The sequence below is a fragment of the Carcharhinus amblyrhynchos genome, chromosome 28 (assembly GCF_965287045.1).
Source record: "Carcharhinus amblyrhynchos chromosome 28, sCarAmb.v2.hapA, whole genome shotgun sequence".
Classification (NCBI taxonomy): Eukaryota; Metazoa; Chordata; class Chondrichthyes; order Carcharhiniformes; family Carcharhinidae; genus Carcharhinus; species Carcharhinus amblyrhynchos.
This window is the reverse complement of record NC_137351.1, coordinates 16,339,695-16,367,400: the sequence shown is the minus strand read 5'-3', so window position 1 is coordinate 16,367,400 and position 27,706 is coordinate 16,339,695. Positions and strand designations below refer to the sequence as shown.

The 27,706-nt window shown below is 42.6% G+C and overlaps 1 protein-coding gene across 3 annotated transcripts in view; it reads left to right on the top strand.

Annotated features, from left to right (window-relative positions):
• Nucleotides 1-27,706, top strand: part of pde8a (phosphodiesterase 8A) — a 109,681-nt gene that overhangs the window by 24,015 nt on the left and 57,960 nt on the right. Inside the window, exon 1 of one of the 3 annotated variants that reach the window (XM_080214217.1) lies at nt 9,064-9,099. The exons of 1 other annotated variant lie outside the window; for it this stretch is intronic. In XM_080214217.1, the coding sequence (XP_080070343.1) occupies nt 9,097-9,099 (3 nt within the window). In that variant the 5' untranslated portion in view covers nt 9,064-9,096. Of the gene's footprint in view, nt 1-9,063; nt 9,100-25,036; nt 25,152-27,706 lie in introns of those variants that run through there. One more of the 3 variants, XM_080214216.1, reaches the window with a different exon arrangement.

The following is a 27,706-nucleotide window of genomic DNA, read 5'->3' as shown; positions in this document are numbered from 1 at the left end:
CATAGCCAATCAACCTAATCTGCATACCTTTGGACTGTGGGGGAAACCGGAGCACCCGGAGGAAACCCACGCAAACGTGGGGAGAATGTGCAACCACCACATAGACAGTGCCGGGAATCGAATCCCAGTCCCTGGGGCTGTGAGGCAGCAGTGCTAACCATTGTGCCACCATGTGGAGTGGACAGGGGTCTGATAGATGGAGTACCATGTTGGTAAATATGAGGTCATCCATTTTGGTAAGAATAGCAGCAAACTGGACTATTATTTAAATGGTAAAAAAATTGCAGCATGCTGTAGAGGGATCTGGGTGTCCTTGTGCTTGAATCTCACAAATTGGTTTGCAGGTGCAGCAGGTAATTAAGAAGGCAAATGGAATTTTGTCCTTCATTGCTAGAGAGATGGAGATTATGCTGCAGCTGCAGAGGTTCACCAGACTGATCCCTGAGATGGCAGGATAGTTCTATGAGGAGATATTGAGGAAGCTGGGCTAATAGTCACTAGAGCTTAGAAGAATAAGATGATCTCACTGAAACATAAAAATTCTAACAGGCCTTGACAGGGTAGATGCAGGAAAGAGGTTTCTCCTGACTGGGGTAGGGGTTTGTAGATGGTGAACTGGGGCACACTGTCTCAGAATAAGGGGAGGCCATTTAGAGCTCTGATGAGGAGGAAATATCTTCATTTAGAGGGTGATAAATCTTTGGAATTCTCTCCCAAAGGGGGCTATGGAGACTCAGTCAGAGAGTATTTTCAAGGCATAGGACGTAGGAGTGGAATTAGGCCATTCGGCCTCCGGACAGAAATGGATGGATTTCTAGATATTGAAGATATTAAGAGATATGCGAATACCATGGGAAAATGGAGTTTAAAGACCAGCCATGTTCTACTTGAATGGTGGAGCAGGTATAAGCAGGCTGAATGGCCTACTCCTGCTTCCCATATTCCGAGTGAGGGACTGCATCTAGCCTTGCAGAAAGAATCCGCTTAGTATCAGCTATTGCTCAATTGACTTGAATCATTTAGTTACTTTATTTTGTTAGCTCCACGGTACACAGATATAGGTAAGTTATAGTCACACTGTGTGTACACAGTGCAAAGCTGCACTTTATAAGTAGAATCACGGAGCTAGGTACATTAAATAGGATATCCAACAAACAGACTGTTTGCCCCACCCAGCCTTTGCTGTTGCTTTGCTCCCTTGAGCTTCATCCTATCTGTCTTCTTCTAACCTATCATCCTAACCCTCTATTCCCCTCTTCTTTTGCTTGTCTAACTCTCCCTTAAACACTATTCATGTCAACCATTCCTTGTGGTAGTAGGTTCCACGTTCTCATTGATTCTGAAGAAAGAAATTTCTTCCGAATTCCTATTTGATTTCTTGCTGATTATCTTATATTGCCAGCCTTTAGTTATGCTCTTCTTGACAGAGAAAACCTCTGTCTACGCTTGTCATGAGTGAGGTGCTGTATTTTGGTAGAAGAACATGGAGAGACAATGTAAAATAAGGGGTGAAATTCTTAAAGGAGGGTTGCAGGAGCGGTGGGGGGTGGGGGGGGCGGGTTGGGTGTATATGTGCATAGATTGTTGAAGGTGGCAGGACAGGTAGAGCAGTTAAAGCATGCATTCTGGGCTTTATTAAAAGGGGCATAAAGTACAAGAGCAAGGAGTTTATGCTACTTATACAAGACACTAGTTAGACCTCAGCTGGAATGTTGTGTACAGTTCTGGGCGCCACACTGTATGAAGGATGTGAACACATTGGAGAGAGTGCAGAAGAGGTTTACAAGAATGGTTCCAGGGTTCTCAGCTATTAGGATAGATCGGAGAAGTTAGGACCATTCCCCATGGAGAGAAGGTTAAGAGGAGATTTGATGGAGATGCTCAAAATTGAGGGGTTTGGACAGAGTAGACAGGAATAAACTGTTCCCATTTGTAAAAGGATCAAGGTGGAGAGAACACAAATTTGATTTGCAAAAGAAGCAAATTTGATGTGAAGAAAAAACTTTTTCACACAGCAAGTGGTTTCAGGTCTGGAATGTTTTGCCTGGAACTGTGGTGAATGTAGAGTCATAGAGGTTTACAGCATGGAAACAGGTCCTTCAGTCCAACTTGTCCATACCACCTTTTTTTAAAAACCCCTAAGCTAATCCCAATTGCCCACATTTGGCCCATATCCCTCTATACCCATTGTACCCATGTAACTATCTAAATGCTTTTTAAAAAACAAAACTGTACTCTCCTCTACTACTACCTCTGGCAGCTTGTTCCAGACACTTGCCACCCTGTGTGTGGAAAAAATCACCCCTCTGGACATTTTTGTATCTCTCCCCTCTCTCCTTAAACCTATGCCCTCTAGTTTTAGACTCCCCTACCTTTGGGAAAAGATATTGACTATCTAGTTGATCTGTGCCCCTCTATTTTATAGACCTCTATAAGATCACCCCTCAACCTTCTGTGTTCCAGAGAAAAAAGTCCCAGTCTATCCAGCATCTCCTTATAACTCAATCCATCAAGTCCTGGTAGCATCCCAGTAAATCTTTTCTGCACCCTTTCTAGTTTAATAATATCCTTTCTATAATAGGGTGACCAGAATTGCACACAGTATTCCAAGTGTGGCTGTACCAATGCCTTGTACAACTTCAACAAGACATTCCAACTCCTGTATTCAGTGTTCTGGCTGATGAAACCAAGCGTGCCAAATGCTTCTTCACCACTGTCCACATGTGACTCCACTTTCAAGGAGCTATGAACATGTATCCTTCAACCTCTTTGTTCTGTAACTCTCCCCAGCGCTGTATCATTAACTGAGTATGTCCTGCCCTGGTTCAATTTATCAAAATGCATCACCTTGCATTTGTCTGAATTAAACTCCATCTGCCATTTGTCAATTGATCAAGATCCCGTTGCAGTTGGAGATAACTTTCTTCACTGTCCACTGTGCCACCAATCTTAGTGTCACCTGCAAACTTACTAAGCATGCCTGTTATGTTCTCATCCAAATCATTAATATAAATGATGAATAACAGTGGATTCAACACTGATCCCTGAGGCGTACTGCTGGTCATAGGCCTCCAGTTTGAAAAACAATTCTCTACAACCACCCTCTGGCTTCTGTGAAGAAGCCAATTTTGTATCCATTTAGACACCTCACCCTGGATCCTGTGAGATTTAACCTTATGCAACAGCCCACCATGCAAAACCTTTTCAAAGACCTTGCTAAAGTCCATGTGGACAACATCAACTGCGCTGTCCTCATCTGCCTTCTTGGTTACACGTTCAAAAAAACTCAATCAAATTTGTGAGACATGATTTTCCACTCTCAAAGTCATGCTGATTGTCCCTAATCAGTCCTTGCATCTCTAAATGCCTGTATATCCTGTCTCTCAAAATACCTTCCAACAATTTATCCATCGCAGATGTGAAGCTCACTGGCCTGCAGATCCCAGGCTTTTCCCTGCAGTCCTTTTTAAACAAAGGCACAACATTTGCCAGTCTCCAATCTTCAGGCACCTCACTGGGACAATTGATGATTCAAATATCTCGGCTAGTGGACCCGCAATTTCCTCTCTAGCCTCCCACAGCGTCCTGCGATACACTTCATCAGGTCCTGGGGATTTATCTACCTTGATGCACTTTAAGACTTCCAGCATCACCAACTTTGTAATATGTACACTCCTCGAGACATCACTGTTTATTTCCCCAAGTTCCCTAACATCCATGCTTTCCTCAAGAGTAAATACTGGTGAGAAATATAAGAACATAAGAACATAAGAAATAGGAGCAGGAGTAGGCCATCTGGCCCTTCGAGCCTGCCCCGCCATTCAATAAGATCATGGCTGATCTGTCGTGGCTCAGTTCCACTTTCCCGCCCTCTCCCCATAACCCTTAATCCCCTCTCTTATCAAAAACCCATCAACCCGCTTCTTAAAAATATTTAGCGAGGCAGCCTCCACCACTTCAACGGGCAGAGAATTCCAGATATTCACCACCCTTTGAGTGAAGAAGTTCCTCCTCAACTCCGTTCTAAACCGCCCCCCCTTTATCTTGAGGCTGTGCCCCCTAGTCCTACTGTCTTTTTTGAGCGGGAAGAGTCTCTCCACCTCTATCCTATCCATCCCATTCATCATCTTATACGTCTCAATGAGATCTCCCCTCATTCTTCTAAACTCTAACGAGTACAAGCCTAGTTTATTCAGCCTCTCCTCATAGCTCAACCCCCTCAACTCCGGTATCAGCCTAGTAAACCTCCTCTGCACTCCCTCCAAGGCCAAAATATCCTTGCGCAGGTGCGGCGCCCAAAACTGCACACAGTACTCCAGCTGCGGCCTCACCAATGCCCTATACAGCTGCAGCAAGACCTCCCTACTTTTATATTCAATCCCCCTCGCTATGAAGGCCAGCATCCCATTCGCCTTCCTGACCACCTGCTGCACCTGCAGGCTGGGTTTTTGCGACTCATGCACAAGGACCCCGAGGTCCCTCTGCACCGTCGCCTGCTGCAGTTTTTCGCCACGTAAGTAATAGTCCTTCCTACCATTCTTCCTACCAAAGTGGACCACCTCACACTTGCCAACATTAAATTCCATTTGCCATTTCCTGGCCCATTCGCCCAGCCTATCTAGATCCTTCTGCAGACTCTCCACACCCTCCGCACAATTTGCCTTTCCCCCAATCTTGGTGTCATCAGCAAATTTCGACACCCTACACTCGGTTCCCTCCTCCAGATCATCTATATAAATGGTAAATATTAATTTAGGATCTCACCCATCTCTTGTGGACCTGCATATAGATGATCTTGTTGATCCTTAAGAGGCCCTACTCTCTCCCTTGTTACTCTTTTGCCCTTTATGTATTTATACAAGCTCTTTGGATTCTCCTTGTCGTCTTTGCCAAATATTTCTCCTTTGTCCTCTTCTTGCCCTTCTGATTTTTCTCTTAACTCTACTCCTACACTCCCTATATTCATCAAGGAATTCACTTGATCCCAGCTGCTTATGCATATTATGTACCTCTTTCTTCTTCTTGACAAGGGCCTCAATATCCTGAGTCAACCAGGGTTCCCTATTTTTGCCAGCCTTGTCCTTCACTCTGAGGAATGTGTTTACCCTGAACTCTGGTTAACACACTTTTGAAAGCCTGCCACTTACCAGACATCCCTTTGCCTTCCTGTAGACTTCCCCAATTAATGTTTGGAAGTTCCTGCCTGATACCATCAAAATTGGCCTTGCCCCAATTTAGAATTTTAACTTTTGGGTCAACCAACAGGTTCAATTGGGGCATTAGATGATTATTGAAATAGAAACAATGTGTGGGGGAAGGGGGAGAAGGCAGGGGAACAGCAGTAAGTGAGAATGCTTGTTTAGAGAGCTGATACAGACGTGGTGGGCCAAATGGCATCCTCTGTGCCATAACAGTTCTGTGATTGTGTGATTCTGTGATCACGGCTGTGAATAATTAGCACCATTTCTGTGCATGGTCGTTTCTTTGCTGTAGAACAAGGTAGGATAGTGATTTTGTTTTATGGTCTGTAAAAGTCTATTTGGTTTCCTGTTAACTTTACTCCCGTTCATATTTGGCTTTCCACATACAGAGCTTGAAGCTGAGTCTAAGTGAGTCTGGAATATAAACAGCAATGTGTGATGGGTGGGAGTGCTTGAATCACTGCCAGCTCATTTTACCTTGCTGTTACTCAAAGCAAGCTTCCTCTTCTGCATTTGTTTCAAATTCTTTCAAGGAATGTGTTTGCTATTTGAAACGGAATTATCGTTGAGCTCTCTTACGGCTTTTGCAGTTCCTCTACATTTAAGCATTTGGAAAACTCTTGTGTCTGAGTGTGTTTATCATGAACTTGTGATTGAGACAGTAAGTGTTCTAATCAAAACTCCCTTATATTTTATAGTGACTGTTTCCGAATGTGAGCAGTGTAAAGTGTGTGTGTGTGTCTGAGATCTGCCAAAGGAATCCAAGGCTGCAATGAATTGTAAACTTGGAGCTTTTCGATATCTCAGAGGTTGGCAGCTAGGAACAAGAGTGAAGAAGGAGTGAAAACATGAGCAGCCTCCATAGTTTTGAGGTATAAAGACAGATGCTATAAACATCTCCGTGCTGAGAATTTGGTTTGATTTTAGATTATGAAAAACTCCAGTTCAGCTGATTAAGAACTAGTTTAATTTAAATCCAGCTTTAGGCTTTGGTGACAGGATAGGGTGCATGTCAGAATTGCAAAGAGCAAACTTTGGATCTTTGAAAAGAGACTGGAATAAACAGAGGCTTGAAATAATTTGACAGACTGGGATTGAAACCCAGTTAAATTCAGACTAAATTCCTCTGCATTGTTTTTACTGGAACTACTTGCTCCATTAAATTAGTGGCAATGGGAATATCTGAAACACGAATTCAAATGTTTTGTCCGCTAATATCAAAACTTTGAGTCTTAGATTTTTGAGGATCAGAAAAATGTGAAAGTGCAGATGAAATGATCCAGGCTATTTGCACAGAGTAAATCTGTTCATTTTTGCCAAGCTCCTTGAGCAAGAATTTGGCTCAATGAGTAGCATGTTTGTCCCTGAATTAGAAAATTGAGTATTTGAAGCACAGATCAGGATTTGAGACTGGTGCCTAGCTCCCATGTTGATGGTTGTGAGGTTACATCAAGGCCTTTTCCGTCAGGAAGCAGCTTGAATTTGTGTGTGTAGTAATCACCAAGCCAGGTAACAGCTTCTGCTGTGTCTAAAAGCAGCTGTCTGAGCACTCTGCTGAATTTTGTCAAGGGGCAGCCTTCAGTGATGTGAGTCAATGATTGGGGGCATCACAGATGCAGCCTGGATTCCCTGCAAGAGCCCACTTCTACTGATTTGCTGCAAAAAAGCCTTGGCCAGTGTAGAACAGTTGAAGAGTGCCTAATGTTGGCATGGCAGGTTGAAAACAGGTGGAGGGGCTGAGAGATCAGTGATGATGAAGTGGTTTTTAATGCTGGCATGTTGGTTCCATTCCTGCTGCTATTGGACCTCTGCAGTTACTCCTTGGCAAGGTGGTCTTAGCCATATATGGTGGCATGGGAAGCAAGAGGCAGATGGTAATGTTGTTGTGTAGCGGTAAGCTTGGGTTGATGTAAACCTTCTCCAGGCACATACTTTTTGTAATATTCTTCTTATGTGATGGGGCAGATGTTGCTTAGGACTGGTAGCCAGGGGAGTTGAATTGATCGGAGGGTACCCAAATGAGATGTATTGTTTTGCTGAGCTGGGTATCTTCTAGACTGCTGCAATAGGCAAAGTGAATCATTGTTCAAGATCAAATGGACCAACTTGAATTGAACCCTTTGAAAGGTTCTGAAATCTGAGGAGCTATTTCTGTATTATGGTCTGTGTAATACATCAAATCTCCCAACAGAACTCGAAGTAATGGAAAATTACCCTTTACACAATACTCAGTTCGAGCTTAGCTTTGTCCTTGGCATTATTTAACTGCTAAACATTTTTCAAAGATCAAACAGTGAGGATTTGCTATTACAGAAGTATGAAATAGCTAAGGGAACATATTGTGCAGTATAAATATTTGCAGCCTCTTCAATTCAAAGATGTTTCGTTTAAATTGAGTTTGAATTTTGTAACTAAACATCTTTGTGTAGTTTAAGGTTATTTGATTCGATTTATTGGGAGATATGACTGAGCAGGATGGGTCACTGCAGCATTGTTACAAAGCTGAGAGTCTGCTTTATTCCCCCTACCCCACATTGTACCTTCTCCAATGATTGTGCACAAAGTCACACACACTGACTAAAATCTTCCTGTGGGCAGTAGCTCACTATATGAGTCGCGATTTGTTTAGCATGAGGAACTGCAACCTGGCTTGGACCCTGGTTAATGGAATTACTCTTGCTGTGTTACCTGTTGTCTGCTTCCTGATTCGAAGGCCTGTTTCTGTGCTGTAATGTTCTATGGTTCTATGGTCCCTCTCTAACCTCTGCAGACTCTGCTGTACCTCAGTGTTGGAACAGACGAGAGGTCACACAACACCAGGTTATAATCCAACAGGTTTATTTGAAATCACAAGCTTTCGGCGTGCTTCTCCTTCACCAGGTGAAGTGTTGGAACAAGTAGAAATGTGGTGGAATGTTTTTGAAGGATTTGGAAATCATGGAGTAATGATTTAAGTTGATTTTGGAATGTGCATGCACTACAGTCTGAGGGGCTTCACTGACAAATTGGGAACATGAAGTTGATAATTGGATTGATACTTGATGGAAATAAATTTTCAGGCCTACAGAGATGGAGTAGGGGAAAGGGACTGATAGGATTGTTGTGCAGATGTGCCATAGACTCGATGGGTCAAATGGCCTTCTCCTATGCCGTAATGACTATGAATCTGACTCTCTGCAGCAGGTAGTTCAGGGAATGTTTTTGTATGAACGTTATTGGTTGGAGGGTTTGGTTGTTATAAGGCACATAGAAATGAATGGCCACTTTAATAAGCTCCCTCTCTCTCTCTGTCATCAAGGTCCCAGACACAGCTCCTTAGCTAATGGGAAGGGAAAACTGTGAAGGTGTGACTGTATTGGTGACAGCAGCAGTGATGCAGCTCGGGGTATGGTGGTGAGACAGGAACAACAAGCTGGCTGCTATATGTGGGTTAGGGAAGGTCGTTACTAATGTGGTGTGCTTGCTTTAGTTTTTAATCTCTGAATTCCGGCAGAGGTTTGGAAAGTGTGCACTAAAATGGAACATTCAATGGAATTTATTCCTGGTGATTGTCACTTATTGAAATCCGCTTCTGAAACTTCAGTCATTTGTGACTCTCTCATTGGTTGGAGTTTCTTTGATTTCGAATTGAATTATTTTGGTTGGCTTTTATAAAGGATATTTTATACCTTGCATTTTTTAGTACAGCTGAGAAAGTACGAATGGCCACTATTAGTATAAAAATTCACTGGGTGTTTGTATGTCGAATCATGAAGTCTGCTGAAAACCCAGCCTGAGGCTGTTAACAGCAACACGACTGTTCCAAGGTTACGGACCTAATCGTATTAACGTAGGATTCTGAAGTAATCTGGATAAGGAGAGAGAAATACAGAAGGTGAACCAGTGAAGAGGGTAAATGGTGAGTTAGGTTTCTGCCTTTGCTATACTTTAATGACCACCTATCTCTGTGAATTAATTAACGTGAGAGATTAGAAGTAAAGATCTTGCTGAACTTGTTTCACTAAAGTCGTATTTTCAGCCACAGGTTCACGCACATGGAGATGTCTAGCCTTAAAAATTAAAAGCATCGCATTCAGTGGAACTCCTGACTAAATTGGCTTCATATTTGTAAATGTGTTTGTTAGAAAAGATGGGGGTGGGGGAGGGTGTGGAGGTGGTCCCTGTCTTATTTTTAAAAAATCTTGCAGCTGCATGTACTTTCTACCAAATCATGCTTAATGCTGGTTGCACTTGCGCCTGCTGTACCGTTATGAATCACTTTGGGATGTCTGGTGGCTGTGAATGGCATTCATATTAATGCAAATTCTTTCATTTCTTTATTATGTTATTGTTTAGCTTTTGTGAACCTGGAATTCCACAATCTGCCTATCAAGTTTCCAGCAATTGGTCAAAATACTTTGATTGCTACTTTACCCTCAATGACTGAAATTTCTAATGTTCAAATGTTTGGTTTAAACAAAATGAATTGTATAACAACATGATTAAATTTACCCATTGAATTGTCTTCTACGACTTTTAATAGGTCCATTATAAAATTAACGAGAAGCCCTTCACTCTTCCCAAAAGCCTGTTTTTGAATCTTCTGATCAGTCTGATGTGAGATTTTAGATTTTGTCCATGAATCTAATTACCCAGGGTGCATCTGTATTTGGCTGTACCCATGGAGGACTTTCCTTTGGCTTCCAGCAATTTTTGCTCAGTTGTTTCTCTGAGCAGCTAGAGAAAATATTTCAGAATATTGATTAGCAGCTGCAATTATTGTTGCATGCTCTTTTGGAAACCAAATTTGTACAAAAGATCTCAAAACTGCGCGACAGTGTGTAGGTGATTCACAACTCGCAGGCTATCTGTTTCATACCACCAATTTCTGCATTATTTACATATTAGTAATGGCATACAGTTTAAACTGGTATTATTTGCAGATTGGTAATGGTGTACATGTTAAACACGGTGTACATGTTAAACACATTGGTGATGGCATGCCCTTAAACTGGGCATTATTTACACATTGGTGACGGAGCACAAATTAAACTTGGTGTTATTTTGGTAGCAAATTCTAATCCATTGAATTTTGAACCAATTGCCTCAGCTATTTTGTTGACTGTTAGAATGCAAGTGTCTGAATTTCTACCCATTGTGATTATCCCCTTACTACTATTGACTTTGCATCCTTTAGAAAAGGCCAAATAAATTTGGAACAGAAGTTTGTAGGAAATTGTATATTGGCAAAATCGCTAGGGAGCATGGAGGGTTAAAAACAATTAAGTTTTATTTGAAGGTGTATGTTCTCATACATTGCTGCTGCTTCTCTGCCTGTTTTCTCACACTAAGGACTTACAATATCACTTTCAGTGAATACAGTCAAGCTGTGGATACCTAGAAGAACATGTGACAGAAATGAAGTGCGGGGTGGTGTGGAGGGAGCCACACAGAGGCTGCTTACATTCTAAACCTGGAGGGGAAAAGTGAAGGATGAAGTGCAGCAAAGGAGGGATATAGGATCTTTCTGAAAGAAAGAGTTAGGGTAGATATTGGAGTGAAAAGGTGTTGGGAGCGGTAGTGGAATTGTGAAGGACTAGGGCTAATGGGATGAATGATTGGGTGAGGGGAAGAATACTGAAGGACATATTTCCTTCATAGCCCCTTTGAGATGAAGCTTGTAGCCATTGGCTTCAAAAGAACAAAAAAAGAACAGTACAGCACAGGAACAGACCCTTCAGCCCACCATGTCTGTGCTGACACAGGTGTGCCTCTAGTATTTCCTTGCCTCAACGTGGTCCATATCCCTCTATTCCCTGCCTATTCATATATCTATCCAGATGTCTCTTGAATGTTGTCATTTAGAATCTGCTTCCATCACCACCTCCAGCAGCATGTTCCAGGCATTCACCACCCTCTTTGTGAAAAGTTTGCCCCTTACATCTCTTTCAAACATCTCCTGCCGCACGCACACGCACGCACATGCACGCACTTAACCTATGGCCCCAAGTAAAGGACCCTTCCACTCTGTCCAAACTTGTCATAACCTTGTAAATCTCCATCAGGTCCCCCCTCATCCTTCAACACTCCAATGTAAACAATCCAAGTTTATTCAACTTTTCTTCATAATCCATATCCTCCAAACCAGGCAACATCCTAGTAAATTTCTTCTGCACCCTTTCCAATGCACCAACATCTTCTGGTAACGTGGCGACCAGAATTGTACACAGTACTCCAAATGCGGCCTAACCAAAGTCTTATACAGCTGCAACGTGATTTACCAATTCCTATACTCTACCCCAACTGATGAAGGCAGCGTGCCATATATCTTCTTGAATGACCTTTTCCACCTGAGTTGCCACCTTCAAGAAACTATGGATCTACACGTCTAGTCCCTCAGTTTGCTAATATTTCTAAGGGCTCTACCATTTACTATATACTTTCCTTCTGCAGTAGACCTTCCAAATTGCATTACCTCACATTTGTCTGGGTTAAATTCCATCTGTCATCTTTTGGCCTAGGTTTCCAGCTGATTTATATCCTGCTATATTCTCTAACAATCCTCCTCACTATCGACTACTCCCCCAATTTTTGTATCATCTGCAAATTTACTAATCAGACCACCCACGTTTTCCTCCAAATCACATTTATTTAGTATATTACAAACAACAGAGGCCCCAGCACTGATCCTTGTGAACACAGCTTGTCACTTACCTCCAGTTAGAAAAGTACCCTTCCACTGCTGCTGTCTGCTTTCTATGCCCAAGCCAGTTTTATCCATCTTACCAGTTCACCTCGAATCCCATTTGACTTCACCTTCTGTATCAGCCTGCCATGAGTATCTTATCGAAAGCTTTACTAAAGTCTAAGTGAGCAACATTCACTGCCCTGCTCGGGTCAATTTTTCTTGTTACTTCCTCAAAGAACTCCAAGCTTATGGGACATGATCTCCTCTCCACAAAACCATGCTGCCCACTGCTAATAAGCCTGGAAGAAAATAGGCATCCTGTCTCTAAGAATCTTCTCCAATAATTTCCCCAGTACTGATGTGAGGCTCCCCGGCCTGTAATTTCTCAGATTGTCTCTACTGCTCTTCATAAACACAGGAACAATGTTAGCTACTCTCCAATCCTCTCGTACCTCACCTGTGGCTAAAGAGGATACAAAGATTTTGGCCAAGGCCTCAGCAATTCTTTCCCTTGCCACTCTCTATTCTGGGATAGAGTCTATCTGGCCCTGGGGATTGTCCACCTTAATGTTTTTCAAAACCTCCAATACCTCGTCTCTTTTTATCTCAACGTGTCCTAGAATGTCAACATCCTCCTTTCTACACTCACCATCCATCACATCCTTCTCCTTTGTGAATACTGATGCAAAGTACTCGTTAAGGACTTCACCCATCTTATCTGGGTCCACGTGCAAATTCCCTCCACTGTCCTTGAGTGGACCTACCCTTTCCTTAACAACCCTTTTCTTCCTTATATATGCATAAAAAGTCTTAGGATTCTCTTTAATCCTACCTGCCTAGGACATTTCATGGCCCTGTTTTTAAGAACGTAAGAAATAGGAGCAGGAGTAGGCCATCTAGCCTCTGGAGCTTGGCCCGCCATTCAGTAAGATCATGGCTGATCTGGTGGATCAGTTCCACTTACCCGCCTGCTCCCCATAACCCTTAATTCCCTTATCGATCAGAAATCTTATCTACCCATGACTTAAACATATTCAACGTGGTAGCCTCCACCACTTCAATGGGCGGAGAATTTGAGATTCACTACCCTCTGAGAGAAGTTGTTCCTCCTCAACCGTTTTGACCCCCCCCCCCCCCTTATTTTGAGGCCGTGCTCTCTATTTCTGGTTTCCTTTCTAAGTGAAAAGAATCTCTCTACCTCTACCCTATCTAGCCCCTTCATTATCTTACATGTCTCTATAAGATCACCCCTCAGCCTTCTAAACTCCAATGAGTACAGGCCCAATCTACTCAATCTCTCCTCATAAGCTAACCCCCTCATCTCCATATCAACCTGGTGAACCTTCTCTGTACTCCCTCCAAGGCCAATATATCTTTTTGCAAATAAGGGGACCAAAATTGCATACAGTACTCCAGTTGCCTTGTACAGTTGCAGCAAGACCTCCCTGCTTTTATATTCTATCCCCCTCGCTATAAAGGCCAACATTCCATTCGTCTTCTTGATCACCTGCTGCACCTGCAGACTGGGTTTTTGCGATTCATGCACAAGGACCTCCAGGTCCCTCTGCACAGTAGCATGTTGTAATTTTTCACCATTTAAATAATAATCCATTTTACTATTATTTCTTCCAAAGTGGATAACCTCACATTTGCCATAATTATACTCCATCTGCCAGATCCTCGCCCACTCACTCAGCCTATCAAAATCTCTCTGCAGACTTTCTGCATCCTCCACGCAATTCACTCTCCCACTCATCTTTGTGTCATCAGCAAACTTCGTTACCCGACACTCAGTTCCCTCCTCCAGATTGTCTATGTATATGGTAAGCAGTTGAGGCCCCAGCACCGATCCCTGCGGCACGCCACTAGTCACCAACTGCCAACCAGAAAAGCACCCATTTATTCCAACTCTCTGCTTCCTGTTAGATAACCAATCCTCAAACCACACTAACACTTTACCCCCAACTCCGTGTACCCTAATCTTCTGCAGCAACCTTTTGTAAGGCATCTCATCGAATGCCTTCTAGAAATCTAAAAACATCACATCCACCAGTTCCCTTCTGTCTACCGCACTAGTCACACCTTCATAAAAATCCAGTAAATTCGTCAAACACGACTTCCCCTTAATGAATCCATGCTGCGTCTGCTTGAACGAACCATTCCTTTCCAGGTGTCCTGCTATTTCTTCTTTAATGATGGATTCCAACATTTTCCCAACTACGGATGTTAAGCTAGCCGGCCTGTAGTTACCCGCCTTTTGTCTACTTCCTTTTTTAAACAGCGGCGTAACAGTAGCTGTTTTTGCCCTCCTAAGTCCCTGTTTAAACTCTTTCCTGCTACCTTTGTATTCCTCAAGAACCTTATCCGTTTTCAATTTCCTGAAATTTATGCCTGCTGCTCTTTTCGCTAAGCTCACAATCTCCCTTGTCATCCAGGTTTCCTGAATCTTGCCATCTTTTTCCTTCATTTTTACGGGATGTAAAAATGGGTGATTACTTCCCTGCCATAGCAACAGCCACCTTCCATTGGAAAGAAAGAGGGTGGAAAGATGTTGGAGAGGAGTAATGAAAAATAAGTAACACAAATAACCTTCCAGAAATACTGGGGGATGGAGAGTCTAGCATGAAGGAGGAACTGAAGAAAATCCTTTTTAGTCAGGACATTTTATTGGGGAAATTGCTGGGATTTAAAGCCATAATTCCCCAGGGTCTAATGCTCTGCATCCCAGAGTACTCAAGGAAGTCCTAGAAATAGTGGATACGTTGATAATTTTCCAGCATTCTATAGACTCTGGAAGTGTTCCAGTTAATTAGAGGATAGCTAATGTAATCCCACTTTTTTAAAAAAGGAGGGAGAGAGAAAACAGGGAATTATAGACCAGTTTGCCTGACATTGGTGGTGGGGAAAATGCTGAAGTTACTTATTAAGGATGTAATAACTGAACATTCGGAAAGCGGTGACAGGATTGGTCCAAGTCAGCATGGATGCACTAAAAGGAAATCATATTTGACAAATATTCTGGAATTTTTTTGAGAATGTGACCAGTAGAGTGGACAAGAATGAACCAGTGGCTGTTTGTATCTGGAATTTCAAAAGGCCAAGGTCGCACACAAGATTATTGAGTAAAAGTAAAGCTCATGGTATTGGGGGGAATGTATTGCCTTGGATAGAGAACTGGTTGGCAGACAGGAAGCAGAGTGGGAATAAATGGGTTCTTTTCAGAGTGGCAGGCAGTGATCAGTGGGGTACTGCAGGTTTCAGTGCTGAGACCCCAGCTATTCGCAATATACATGAATGATTTGCAATTGAATGCAGTATCTCCAAATTTGCAGACGACATTAACTGGATGGCAATGTGTGCTGTGAGGAGGAAGCTACGAGGCTGCAGGATGACTTGGACACACCAGATGAGTAGGCAAATACTTGGCAAATGCAATATAATGTGGAGAAATATGAAGTTATCCACTTCGGTGGGAAAAACAGGAAGGAAGATTATCATCTGAAATGATGGCAGTTAAGGAAAAAGGAAAGTGCAATATGACCTGAGTGTCATGGTGGAACAGTCGCTGAAGGTTGGCATGCAGGTACAGCAGGTGGTGAGGAAAGCTAATGGCATACTGTCCTTCATAGCAAAAGAATTTGAGGATAGAAGTAAAGATATCTTGCAGCAGTTATACAGGGCCTTGGTGAGGCCACACCATGAGTATTATGTGCAGTATTGGTCTCCTTGAGGAAGGACATTGTTGCTATTGAGGGAATCTAGTGAAGCTTCACCAGACTGATTCCAGGAATGACAGGACTGAAGTATGAAGAGAGACTGAATTGACTGGGCTTGTACTCACTGGAATTTAGAAGAATGAGGAGATCTCATAGAAATATATAAAATCCTGATGGGACAGGACAGGCTAGATTTGGGAAGAATGCCCCTGATGTTGGAAGTGCAGAACTTGGGGGTCATATTGTAAGAATAAGGGGTAAGCCATTCAGGACTGAGATGAGGAAGAACTTCTTCACTCAGAGTTGTGAACCTGTGGAATTCTCTATCATAGAAAGCTGTTGGGGCCAGTTCATTTGATATGAGGGAGCTGGATGTGGCCCTTGCAACTAAAGAGATCAAGGGGTATGGTGAGAAAGTGGGAGTGGGATACAGAAAAGGCATGATCAGCCATGATCATATTGAATGATGTGCAGGCTTGAAGGGCTGAATGGCCTGGTCCTGCACCTATTTCCTATGTTTCTAAAAGACGAGTCAGTGTCTCCATGCTTTTCTCGTCAGTTTTTCCACTACAGAAACCTATGTCCACATTTATAATAGATGGTCCTTCTGTAAAGGTTGTACTGTAATTTCACCCTGAACGTAGTTTCAGCATTCCAACCAGTCTTGTACTTTGTTTCCCAAATTGCTTCAAGTTTATATTTTTGACTATGTTGATGTGGAATGAAAGTGTTCTATCAAAATAGTAATGTAGAATTTGAAAATGGGGATAGATGATTGTGTGCACCTTGATCCATTACCCTGGTCTTTTAACCTCTGAAATCTACACTTGAACCTGATTGTGAGCGAAGGCACACGAGGTGAACTGCTATATATAATGCCAGCTTATTGGTGACTTGGTCTGGATGGAGCTTTCAGCTGAGGTAGCTGCTTATTCAGTTGGTGCTTGATGGGCAATTGTTGAATGGTAGATCCTCAGGTAGCTGAGCCGTGTGCTTTCAAGATTCTACCTTGACATGGTGCTAAAAATACAAAGTGCTGTGTACCTCTTAAAAATGCTCTGGAACTTTTGATAAACAAATAGGTGTAAAGGTTTGGGATAGTCTTGATCCAGGCCCCTCTCTCTCTCACACACAGACACAGCTGAACTAACTCATCCTTCACATACTGGCATAAATTTGATTTCTGTTGGAAGTTTTGCTCAGGCAGTGTCATCGGTGTAAATAAAGCCTGCTGCTTTCAGATTGGCATCTGAGAGGGATGCAAACGCAGGCACTCGCTGTCAGCTGCACTGGGAATTTATCTGTTTGCTGGGATGGGGGAGATTGATCGCCGTGGGTGTGTGCCTCCAAGCATGTCAGGGTTTGTAAATCCTTGTAGTGAAACTGATGTTTTTTCAAGAGAATTGCATGCTTAGGTGAAGCATATTTCACTTCAATTCTGCTGTCTAAACTATGATATCAAATCAAAATGTAAAGCTTGATGCACTCTGTTGCTTGTTGCACATGGCTGCTATAGGCTGGTCAGAAGTTTTGCTTTATCTGAGCTTTACTTGCTGTAGGATTATTCTTGTCCTAAGAGGTAAGCACTATATGGCATGAGGGAAATGCTGGGAAGCGAATGAGATCGTCTTTGAATAGAGGGGGGTGTGGCAGTATCCTGGTTCCTGTATAGTGGTTGTTTGTAACTGAAAGATGAACTAGTTCTGAGTGTCAGGAAGGCATCCAGTATTCCTGTTAGTGACACTGCCAAGTGCCGTAATGTTCCATGGAGTGTTGCTGACGATGGGTCATTCAAGAAGTTAGCCACTTAGAGGAAAGTTAAAGACTGTAACTGAAGGAAAGTGGCAATTTTCAAGCTTGTGTGTAGAAGCTGTTTTTAGTTCCTCACAAAAGTAGGACATACATGCTGAAACCTTGGTCACTGGATCTGCCAACATGGAATTTAGCTACGTAAAGCACACTGTTATAATGGGAATATGTTTAGATTTTCATCAACAGCTGAATCCAAACAAAATATTGGTCTGATGGTATTCTGTGCACTAATGCCTCCTGTCTCCCGACTCCCTCCACTTTGGTTTAATTGAAAGATGAAGCCCAAGTTCATGGATACACCATACATTTTTCAACTTGTCAAATAACTTGATAACACTGCAGTCCCGAGTCAATAGGCCAGCCTCTCAAACCTACCTGCAGATTTCACATCTCCAATATTCTGTTATTTCTGTGCTTCATATCGTCATTTCAATGATTTGGTTTGGGTTGCTGTGGTTTGTTTCAAATTCAGAGAAGGAACCCTGTTCTGCTTCCACTGGGTCTCTGCAGGCTTGTGCAATAAAGAATGGAAGCACATCCATCTGAAACTGAAATATAAAATAATTACTTCTCATTTCTGTGCTCTTTGCAACACGTTGAAAAGTTGGGAGTGTTTTTAAGGGATGTCTTGATTAGTTCCAAGGTCCCGTTCCTTTATTTGGATTACTGGATCATTCTTGCTGTGCAGCCAACCCATGGAAGCGTGTTTGGCAGTGAGCACTCCATCCTGTTTTGTACCTCCAGGAGGGTTGCTGCCAAATTTCCATCTACTTGACTATATGTTGACAATGAAGGGGTATTGTGCTGCCCACATGTGCAATGTACCCTATCAGTATGTGGCTGAGAGGCTTTAATGGATCAAGTTAATGGACGATCCTTTCTCTCTCATGACTGACTAATTTGAGGGAGCAACAAGGATCTGTATACAAATATTTATTTATATAATGAAATTACAGAAATGTTAGAGAAAGGTTGAACAGGTTAGGACTTTATTCCCTAGAGCATAGAAGAATGAGGGGAGATTTGATAAAGGTGTATAAAATTATGATGGGTATAGATGGTGAATGCAAGCAGGCTTTTCCCACTGAGGCTAGGGGAGGAAAAAACTAGAGGAGATGGGTTAAGGGTGAAGGGGGAAAAGATTTAAAGGGAATACTAGGTGGGGCTTCTTCACAGAGAGTGGTGGGAGTGTGGAATGAGCTGCCAGATGAAGTGGTAAATCCGGGCTCACTTTTAAGAAAAAATTGGACAGATGCATGGATGAGAAGGGTGTGGAGGGATACGGTCCAGGTGTAGGTCAGTGAGACTAGGCAGAAAAATGGTTCGGCACAGCCAAGAAGGACCAAAAGGCCTGATTCTGTGCTGTAATGTTCTATGGTTCTAAATTGCAAATTGAGCCTGTGATTACATTGACACACTGGGTAATGGTACAGCAAGAAGCACCAATACGGGGAGATTGATTCAGGAGGTTCTTCAGAAGTATCACTGGTAAAGTAGCTGAGGGATGTCAGGCATGGCCTACTGGTTGCATAGATGCACCACAGTCAGAGATTCAGATGCTACTCCACCCAGCAACTTGAGCTCACAGTCTAATATTCAAATACAGCATTGAGGGAGTGCTGCACTATCAAATTGTCTGTCTTTCAGATGAGACATTAACCTGAAGCAGCATCCGTGTCTCAAGTGGACAGGCAAAACTGAAACGGGTAGGTGAAAAATAGGCAGAAACTCTCCTGAAGATACAATACGGGATGGAGTGTTTGCTGCCAAACACACTTGCTCGAGTTGGCTGCACTTCGAGGAAACTGAGACAAGATTAGTCTTGATCATATTGAATGGGGGAGCAGGTTCGAGGGGCTGAATTGCCGACTCCTCCCAGTTCCTATGCTGAATAAACAGTCAGCTCCACCGTTATCAGGGAGAAGAGCAGGCAAGTTCTCCCTGATGTCCTGGCCAATATTTAACATTTGCTTGTCAGTATTAGATTGCTTTAAATGGGGCCAGATTATCTGCTGTGTGTCACATAGGAGCAGTGAGTACACTGCAGAGGGAATGAATTTGCTGTGTAGCATTAAGATGGTCCTACCTTGTAATGTGATTTGACCTGAGTCAAGCTGACATTTCTTATGGCTGTGTTCAGTGTGTTTTTGCTGGTGAAACTCTCAATAATTGTTGCTGCTCTTGCTGAGAAGTATGATCAAAAAATTCAATATAGCAGGACCAGGGATCCTGGTAACATCTATTATTAGTATTCATTTTGCAATAATGTTGTCATCACTGAGAGAATGAGTTCCTGCCTTGCAAACAACAAAATCAGTTAATTTCTCCATGAGCCTCAATTGTTGTTTGGGAAGTCACTTTCTCAAGCTGTGATTTCCTCGTGTGGAAGTAGAAATCTCAAAGTCATTGAACTCTGTCTGATATGGGTCTGATTTGACAAATATTGTATTTTAATTTATCAAAAATAGGTAAGTGCTTTGTCATTTAAAAGACAAATGTTTTGTCATTTAAAAATTGAAAATTGGATGATTTGGTTTCAGAAGTACATTTGTAATTGGAGGGACTGAGACCAGTGATTTGCCCCCAGTGCACCCTATGGCTGGTTAGAATAGAATGGCTGACATGACAGAGGATGCAGTTCCCAGTGTTGGGAGAAGCTGGATGTTTTGGGAGTGGCAGGTGCCATGTTATGTGCCAGAGGATTTTAATAACAAATGACAGTCCAGGCCTTGCTTACAAACAACAAGTGCCACAATGATCTCTTCGATGAATCGGGAAAAGATCAGAGTGCATTAATTGAAGATTAGGGGCACTTAGAGTGCTTTAACTGAATGAACCCATTGTGACTGCCAATACTGCTTGGAAGCACTTTTGAAGACAAACTTATCAGCTTGATGGAGTACATGTCAACCTATTGACAGTCATGCAGCAGTGAGTCCCTGTGAAAACTGTGCCTGGAACAATAAAGGATTGTCAAGTGGAACAGGAGAACAATGGATAGCTTTCCAGATTTGCATAGAGTGGCATAGGATGTACAGCATACAAATGAATATACAGCACAAACGCCATTTGGTCCGATCAATTGATGCTGCTGCTGCTGCTTGTCCCTCCACTTCCACCTCCCTATCATGCCTTTAACCACAATGATACTCAATTGCTCTTGATCAAAGAATTTAAAATTTATGTGGTAAAATTCCTGGGAATGATGTGAGGCTGCTTTTTATTTTGCGAATGGCTGGCAGGCTGAGTGAACGACCCTGAGATTGGGGACTAAACTGGGTGGAGTTGCCACAGGATTGAGTGCTGTGCTACCTGTGAGCCAAGGCTGGTAACTGAGTAGTCTAATATTGTGAATTCAAAGAGAGAGCTTTGGACCATTGGGTACAATAGAGGACACAATTCTTCTTTGCTGGACATAAAGCAGTTCAAACAATGTGGAAGGGAAGCCAGAGTGCATAACCATGATAGTGATCCTGCAGCTCCGGGAGATTCTCCCACCTTAACAGCAAATCTTTTTCTTTCGACATGTCTTTTAAAATCATTTCTGGGATGTGGATGTTGCTGGCTAGACCAGCATTTATTTCCCATCCCTAGTTGCCCTTGAGAAGGTGGTGATGATCTGTGGCCTTGAATCGCTGTTGTCCCTGAGGTGTAGGCACACCTCCCACAGTGCTGTCAGGGAGGGAGTTCCATGATTTGACCCAGCAACTATGAAGGAGCGATGATATATTTCCAAGTCAGAATGATGAGTGACTTGGGGAATTTCCAGGTGGTGGTACTCCCAGGTATGTGCTGCCATTCTAGATGGTTGTGGTTGTGGATTTGGAAGGAAGGTGAGTTCCTGCAGTGTAGCTTGTAGATGGTATACAATGTTGTCACTGTTCATCATTGGCGGAGGGAATTAATATTTGTTGAAGGGGTAGCAATCAATTGGGCTGCTTTGTCCTGGATGATGTCAAGCTTCTTGAGTGTTGTTGGAGCTGCACCCATCCAGGCAAGTGAAGAGTATTTCATCACACTGCTGACTTGTGTCCTGTAGATGGTGGACAGGCTTTGGGGAGTCAAGAGATGAGTTATTCACTACGGGATTCCTAGCCTTTGACGTGCAGACACAGAAGCTGGTCATTGTAAACCGTTACAGAAATGATATGTTTGCTTAATCCTATAAATGTATACATGTTATTTCACTTAGCATTGATGACATTTCATTTTGTAGAAATTCCCTCAAACTTAAAGGTCCAACTGAATGAGTTTGAAAGTTGGAAATTGGAAGCAGAACTGGTCAGTTAAGTTCTTTTCAGTTTAGTAAATTTAATTATTTAACATCTATAGGATTATTAGGAATTCTAAAATGCTAAAATTATAGTAAAAGCTATCCGGTCAGAGCTCTTGTTCTTATTTGGAAAGTTTTGCAGCAGTATGCAAGTGTAATTTCGGCGGTGGGTTTTCCAATAATCCAAAGGGTTTTCCAGCTGACCCTTTGGCAATAACTATAATCCTTATAAAGGTTTGTAATGACCGCATTTATAACTTTTTTTCTGTTTGCTCAGAATTGGCCACATGGTAGATTTTGAGCATATGTAATAATTTCAGATAGGAGTGATTTCTCATTCTCTGCAGATCTAGGGTTGGTGTTGAATTTCTTGAAGCTGGGCGAGGATTGGCTTTAAATGTTATATTAGTAATTGCTTTGTACTGAACAGATGTTAATATGTACATTGTGCACTGGACTTAAAAACTGTCGGTGACTCTTCATAAGGCAACAGGCTTGATGTTCCAGTTATATATCCACCAGTGGAACAGTTTAGACAGCATATCCAGTGTGAATTGTTGCAATATAAACAAACCTTGTTAAAGATGTAAAGTTCATACATCTGAGGAAAACGGCATAATTTTGGGTTTTTTTGCACTTTGGCCTGTCAGTTTCTTAACTCAGTGAAATGGAACGCAACGTGATGCATGAAGTGTTTGCATTGTAGCTACAATGAACAACAGTTTATATTGACAGTGCTGTTAACGTTGCTTCATAAGAGCATGACGGAACAAACTTGGCACTGAACTGCGGCAGATATTGGGAAGATGATCAATAGCTTTGACAGAGAGAGGCTTTAAGGAGCATCTTAAAAGGTGGAGAGATTTAGGCAGGGAATTCCAGAACTTCAAGCTTGGGTAACCAATAAAAAAAAACTGGGATATGCAAGTGGTCAGAATTGGAGAAACTACAGTGGGATCTTTCCCTGCTTTTATTTTGTATGAAATCCTTGGTTATGCCTGCCAGTTCTGGTGCAACCCAAAAGAACATGCTGGCTTTGCTGATTACTTGTGATATGTACAGTTTAACCTCACTGGTCCAATTGTACTGCGCCTATTGTGATTGCTTGGTTAGTTGCTTTTTGCTGTCTTACTGCTTCTAGTCTGAAAGGTGGGCTGGTTAGGAGTATTAACTTGACCATGTCAAGTTAATACTCCTAACTTCACAGTAATTTCACTGCAGTGTTAATGCAAGTCTTACTTGTGACTAATAAATAAACTTTAACATTTTAAGGTTGTATGTTTCCCCGTGGGAGAGGCTAATAAATGCAGCATTCTATGGGGAAGGAGTAGAGGTTGTTTTGATGAGATATTAATTCAAGGTGGCCTCAGAAGGTTGTAGCAGTTTAATTGTATGCAGGTGGTGGACATTAGGGTTCCACAGCAGATATGAAAGGGCAGATTTCTCCAATTTGGAACTAATTGCAGTGGTGGGAATCTCCAGCGGCACCCCTCCTGCTGGCTGGAATGTCAGGATCCTGTGCCAGATTCAATCCTTGTAAGTCTCATTAATTACATACCGGAGAGAGTTTTCCGACTCTGGGTTTAAAGGGATCAAAGGATTTCCAGCAGCTGCCTGACATGGGAGATTTCCTCCCAAAGAGATACTTGCTGAAACTGAGGAACTGGTTGAGTTGGGATATATTCTTGTAATGTTTCAATCTGCAAATGTTAGATTGAGCAAAAGTAGCTCCGATATCATTCTTCACTTGCTAATCCCAAGTAGAGCAAGTGGGAGAATTCCCTGATCTCACGGCCAATATCATTAAACCAGATTATCTGGTCACTATTTCCTTGCTGTTTGTGGGACATTTGTGTATATTGATGCTGTGTTTATTATATTAAAAGAGACAGCATTTCATAAATACTTCATTGTTTGTGAAGAAGCATTTAGATGTCCTGGGGCTGATACTAAGCTGGGTGGCAGTGTGTGCTGTGAGGAGGATGCTAAGAGGCTGCAGGGTGACTTGGTCAGGCTGGCTAAGTGGGCAAATGCTTGGCAATTGCAAAGCAATGTGGATAAATGTGAGGTTATCCACTATGGCAAAAGCAAGAAGGATGGTTATTCTCTGAATAGTGGCAGTTTAGGAAAAGGGGAAGTGCAACTTGACCAGGCTGTTATGGTGGAACGTTGCTGAAGGTTGGCATGCAGCTACAGCAGGTGGTGTGGAAAGCTATGGCATACTGGCCTTCATAGCAAGAGGATTTGAGTATAGAAGTAGGGAAGTTTTGCTGCAGTTATACAGGGCCTTAGTGAGGCCACATCGTATGTATTGTGTGCAGTTTTGTCTCCTAGTCTGAGGAAGGACATTCCTGCTATTGAGGGAGCTCAGCGAAGGTTTCAGGCAGGACTGACATATGAAGAGAGACTGGGATTACTGGGCTCATTCTTCCAGATTCTAGTGAGTACAAGAGAGGATCTCATAGAAACGTATAAGACCCTGATGAGACTCTCGGGACTATTAGACAGGCTAGATGCAGGAAGAATGTTCCCAATATTGGGGAAGTGCAGAAGTAGGGGTCACTGTCTAAGAATAAGGGGTACGCCATTCAAAGCTGAGATGAAGAAGAACTTCTTCACTCAGTTGTGAACCTGTGGAATTCTCTACCATGCAAAGCTGTTGGGGCCAGTTTGTTAGATATGTTCAAGAGGGAGTTGGACATGTCCCTTGTGGCTAAAGGGATTAAGGGGTATGGAGAGAAAGCAGGAGTGGGATTCTGAAAGTGCATGATCAGCCATGATCATATTGAATGGTGGTGTAGGATCGAATGGCCTAATACTTTTTTTTTGTTACTATGTTTATAATCAAAAAAGTTCTGATATAAATGTGATCTTTACTTCATCTTTACTCTGATCCATTATTCTCTACATAGCCACACTTTTATCTGCAATTCTATGTGCGCCGTTGCCAGTTATCTCCACAAATGACTGTTCCAGATACACAGTGGTTGTTGTGAGTGTATCCTAGCAATGAATTGATTTCATAGAAACACGTGGCACAACCACTCAGTGGAATTGCCCAAGTGAGGTTTCCCCTGAAATGGCACTATGTGCTGCATTGGCATTAGTTTGGTGGCAGACAGTGTTTGTGAATTGTTTGATTGGTATCTGTTGATCACAGCCATGGCAGAGTTCCACATGGCTTTGTTTTCCTTGAGTTTTATTTGATTGTTTTCTGTAGTTGTATGCAGATGGGGACTTGCTGGTCGATTGCTTCGTGCGAGGTGTTTGCACAAGATGATTAATAGCTGTGACGTTAATGTAGGTTTATCACAGTCTGTAAGTTTATCACAACTGGGTTGATTGGGAGTAAATTCCACGTGCAGTCTGTGCGTATGCTTAAAGCTGCAACTAAGCAAAGATCTGACTGCTGCTAGTTCTAATCCTGATGGACAGTGAGAATTACACTGAATATGGAGACAGCCTCTCAGCTGGTTCAGACAGTGAGTAGCTGATTCTTGGTCTGTATTGTGCTGTTTTCGATGGTGCGTTAAGTTGGATTCATCAGGCTGAGTTTAGGAAGTTACTGCTCCTGTTTGCTCGGTGGATGTGACAGTGTGGTGGTGGTGAGCGAGGAAAGTGTTGGAAACTGTAATGCTGGAAATACTGAGCAGGTTTCTCAGCGTGTGTCGAGGCAATGGACGCGTTGATATTTCAGACGTAGATACTTCACAACTGGAAACAAAACATGTGAGCAACATGTAGAATTGGGTAAAGAAAGGGAAAAGTAATCATAAGGGAAGATGTAAAATATCCTGTAAAGTGCTTAAATGAAAGGAGCGATGTGTAAACGATACTGTGATACAAGCACAGTGAGAGGAATTGAGGATTTATGCATGATGCAGAATGTTTGAATAACTGAGTAATTGGGGGAGCGTGGCTAGGCAGATTAAAAAAAATAGAAAACCAGTGAAGTGGGGCAGACTCTAGCAGCCTTGGATAAAGAAGGTTTCAGACTGATCCACTGCCTGCTGTTCTGACTGAGGGTCTCCACGCTTTGTGCCAGGCCATTTCTCCTTCATACTCGGGTATGGAATCAGTGTGACAACTCTTGACAGCAGTTGCTGCAGAGGACATTTTTGTTCAGCTTAGGAATTGGGTGGTTCTTGCTGGGCCAGCACTTATTGCCCTTGAACTGAGTGGTTTGCTTGGCCATTTCAGAGGGCATTTATGAGTCAACATTGGAATTGCATGTAGGCCAGAGTCACATGATGGCAGATTTCCTTCTCTGAAGGACATTAATGAACCAGATGGGTTTTCAAAGAAATACAGGAAATAGGTGCAGGAGTAGGCCATTTGGCCCTTTGAGCCTGCACCACCATTCAATATGATGATGCATTTTCAGTATACCACTCCTGCTTTCTCTCCATACCCCTTGATTCCTTTAGCCACAAGGGCTACGTGCAGCTCCCTTTTGAACATACCTAACAAACTGGCTCCAGCTGCTTTCTGTGGTAGAGAATTCCACAGGCTCACAACTGAGTGAAGAATTTCTTCATCTCAGTCCTGAATGGCTTGCTCCTTATTCTTAGACTGTGATTCCTAGTTCTGAACATTCTTCCCACATCCCGTCCAGTCCCATCAGGATTTTATGTTTCTGATTCCTCTCGTTCTTCTAAATTCCAGTGAGTACAAGTCTAGTCGATCCAGTGTCTCTTCATATGTCAGTCCTGCCATTCCGGGAATCAGTCTGGTGAACCTTTGATGGACTCGCTCAATACTAAGAATGCCCCTCCTCAGACTAGGAGACCGAAACTGCACATGATATACAAGGTGTGATCTCACTAAGGCCCTGTATAACTGCAGCAAGACATCCCTACTTCTATACTCAAATCCTCTTGCTATGAAGGCCAGCATGCCATTAGCTTTCCTCACCGTGTGCTGTACCTGCATGCCAACCTTCAGCCATGACACCCAGGTCATGTTGCACTTCCCCTTTTCCTAAACTGCCACCATTTCAGATAATAATCTTCCTGTTTTCCACCAAAGTGGATAACCTCACATTTATCCATGTTATATTGTATTTGCCTGTCCAAGTCACCCTGCAGCCTCTTAGCATCCTTCTCGCAGCACACACTGCCACCCAGCTTAATGTCATGTACAAATTTGGAGATAATGGCAATTGACAATGGTTTGAGTGCAGAATTTTTTATTGAATTCACATTTCACTCTGCCATAGTGGGATTCAAACCCAGGTCTCCAGAGCATTACCCTGGGTCTCTGGATTTAGTCCAGGGACAATAGTAAAATGGGAGCTGCAGTTATGGTCTGACATTCTTAATCAGTGTTTGGACTGTTCAGTCATAAAATGTTACTGCACAGAAAGAGGCCACCCTGCTCACTGTGTCTGTGTTGGCTGAAAAATAAACTATCCAGCCTGGTCTTACCATTTGAGGCATTGCCCAGCCGCGTGTGGCACTTGAGGTGTGTATCCAGACACCTTTTTAAATGTGGTGAGGGTTTCTACCTTCACTATTCTTTCAGGTAATGAAGTTCCAGGCCCTCACATCTCCCCTCTAATCTTTGAGTCCCAGCCACTGACCATCTGAAGTAAACAGAACCCTCCCATCCACTCCATCAAGGCCTCTCACAATCTCAAACATCGTGATCAAATTGATTGTGAAGAAAGGTTAACTGGTTGGAACTCATTGGAATTTAGAAGAATGAAAGGTGATCTTATTGAAACATGTTGCATTCTCAAGGCGCTTGATTGGGTAAATGTTGAGAGGATATTTCCGCATGTGGACAGTCTGGAGCCAGAGGGCTTGTTCTCAGAATAAAGAGATGCCAATTTAAGACTGAGATAAGGATAGATTTCTTCTCTGAGTTGAGCCTTTGGAAGAGAGAGAGCCCTTGTATATATTTAATGCTGAGATGGATTGATTTTTGGTCAGTAAGGAAACCAAAAGTTACAAGGTAAGGGCAGGAAAGTGAATGTAAGAAAAGTCAGATCAGCCATGATCCTGTTGAATGGTGGAACAGGCTCGAGGGGCCAGAT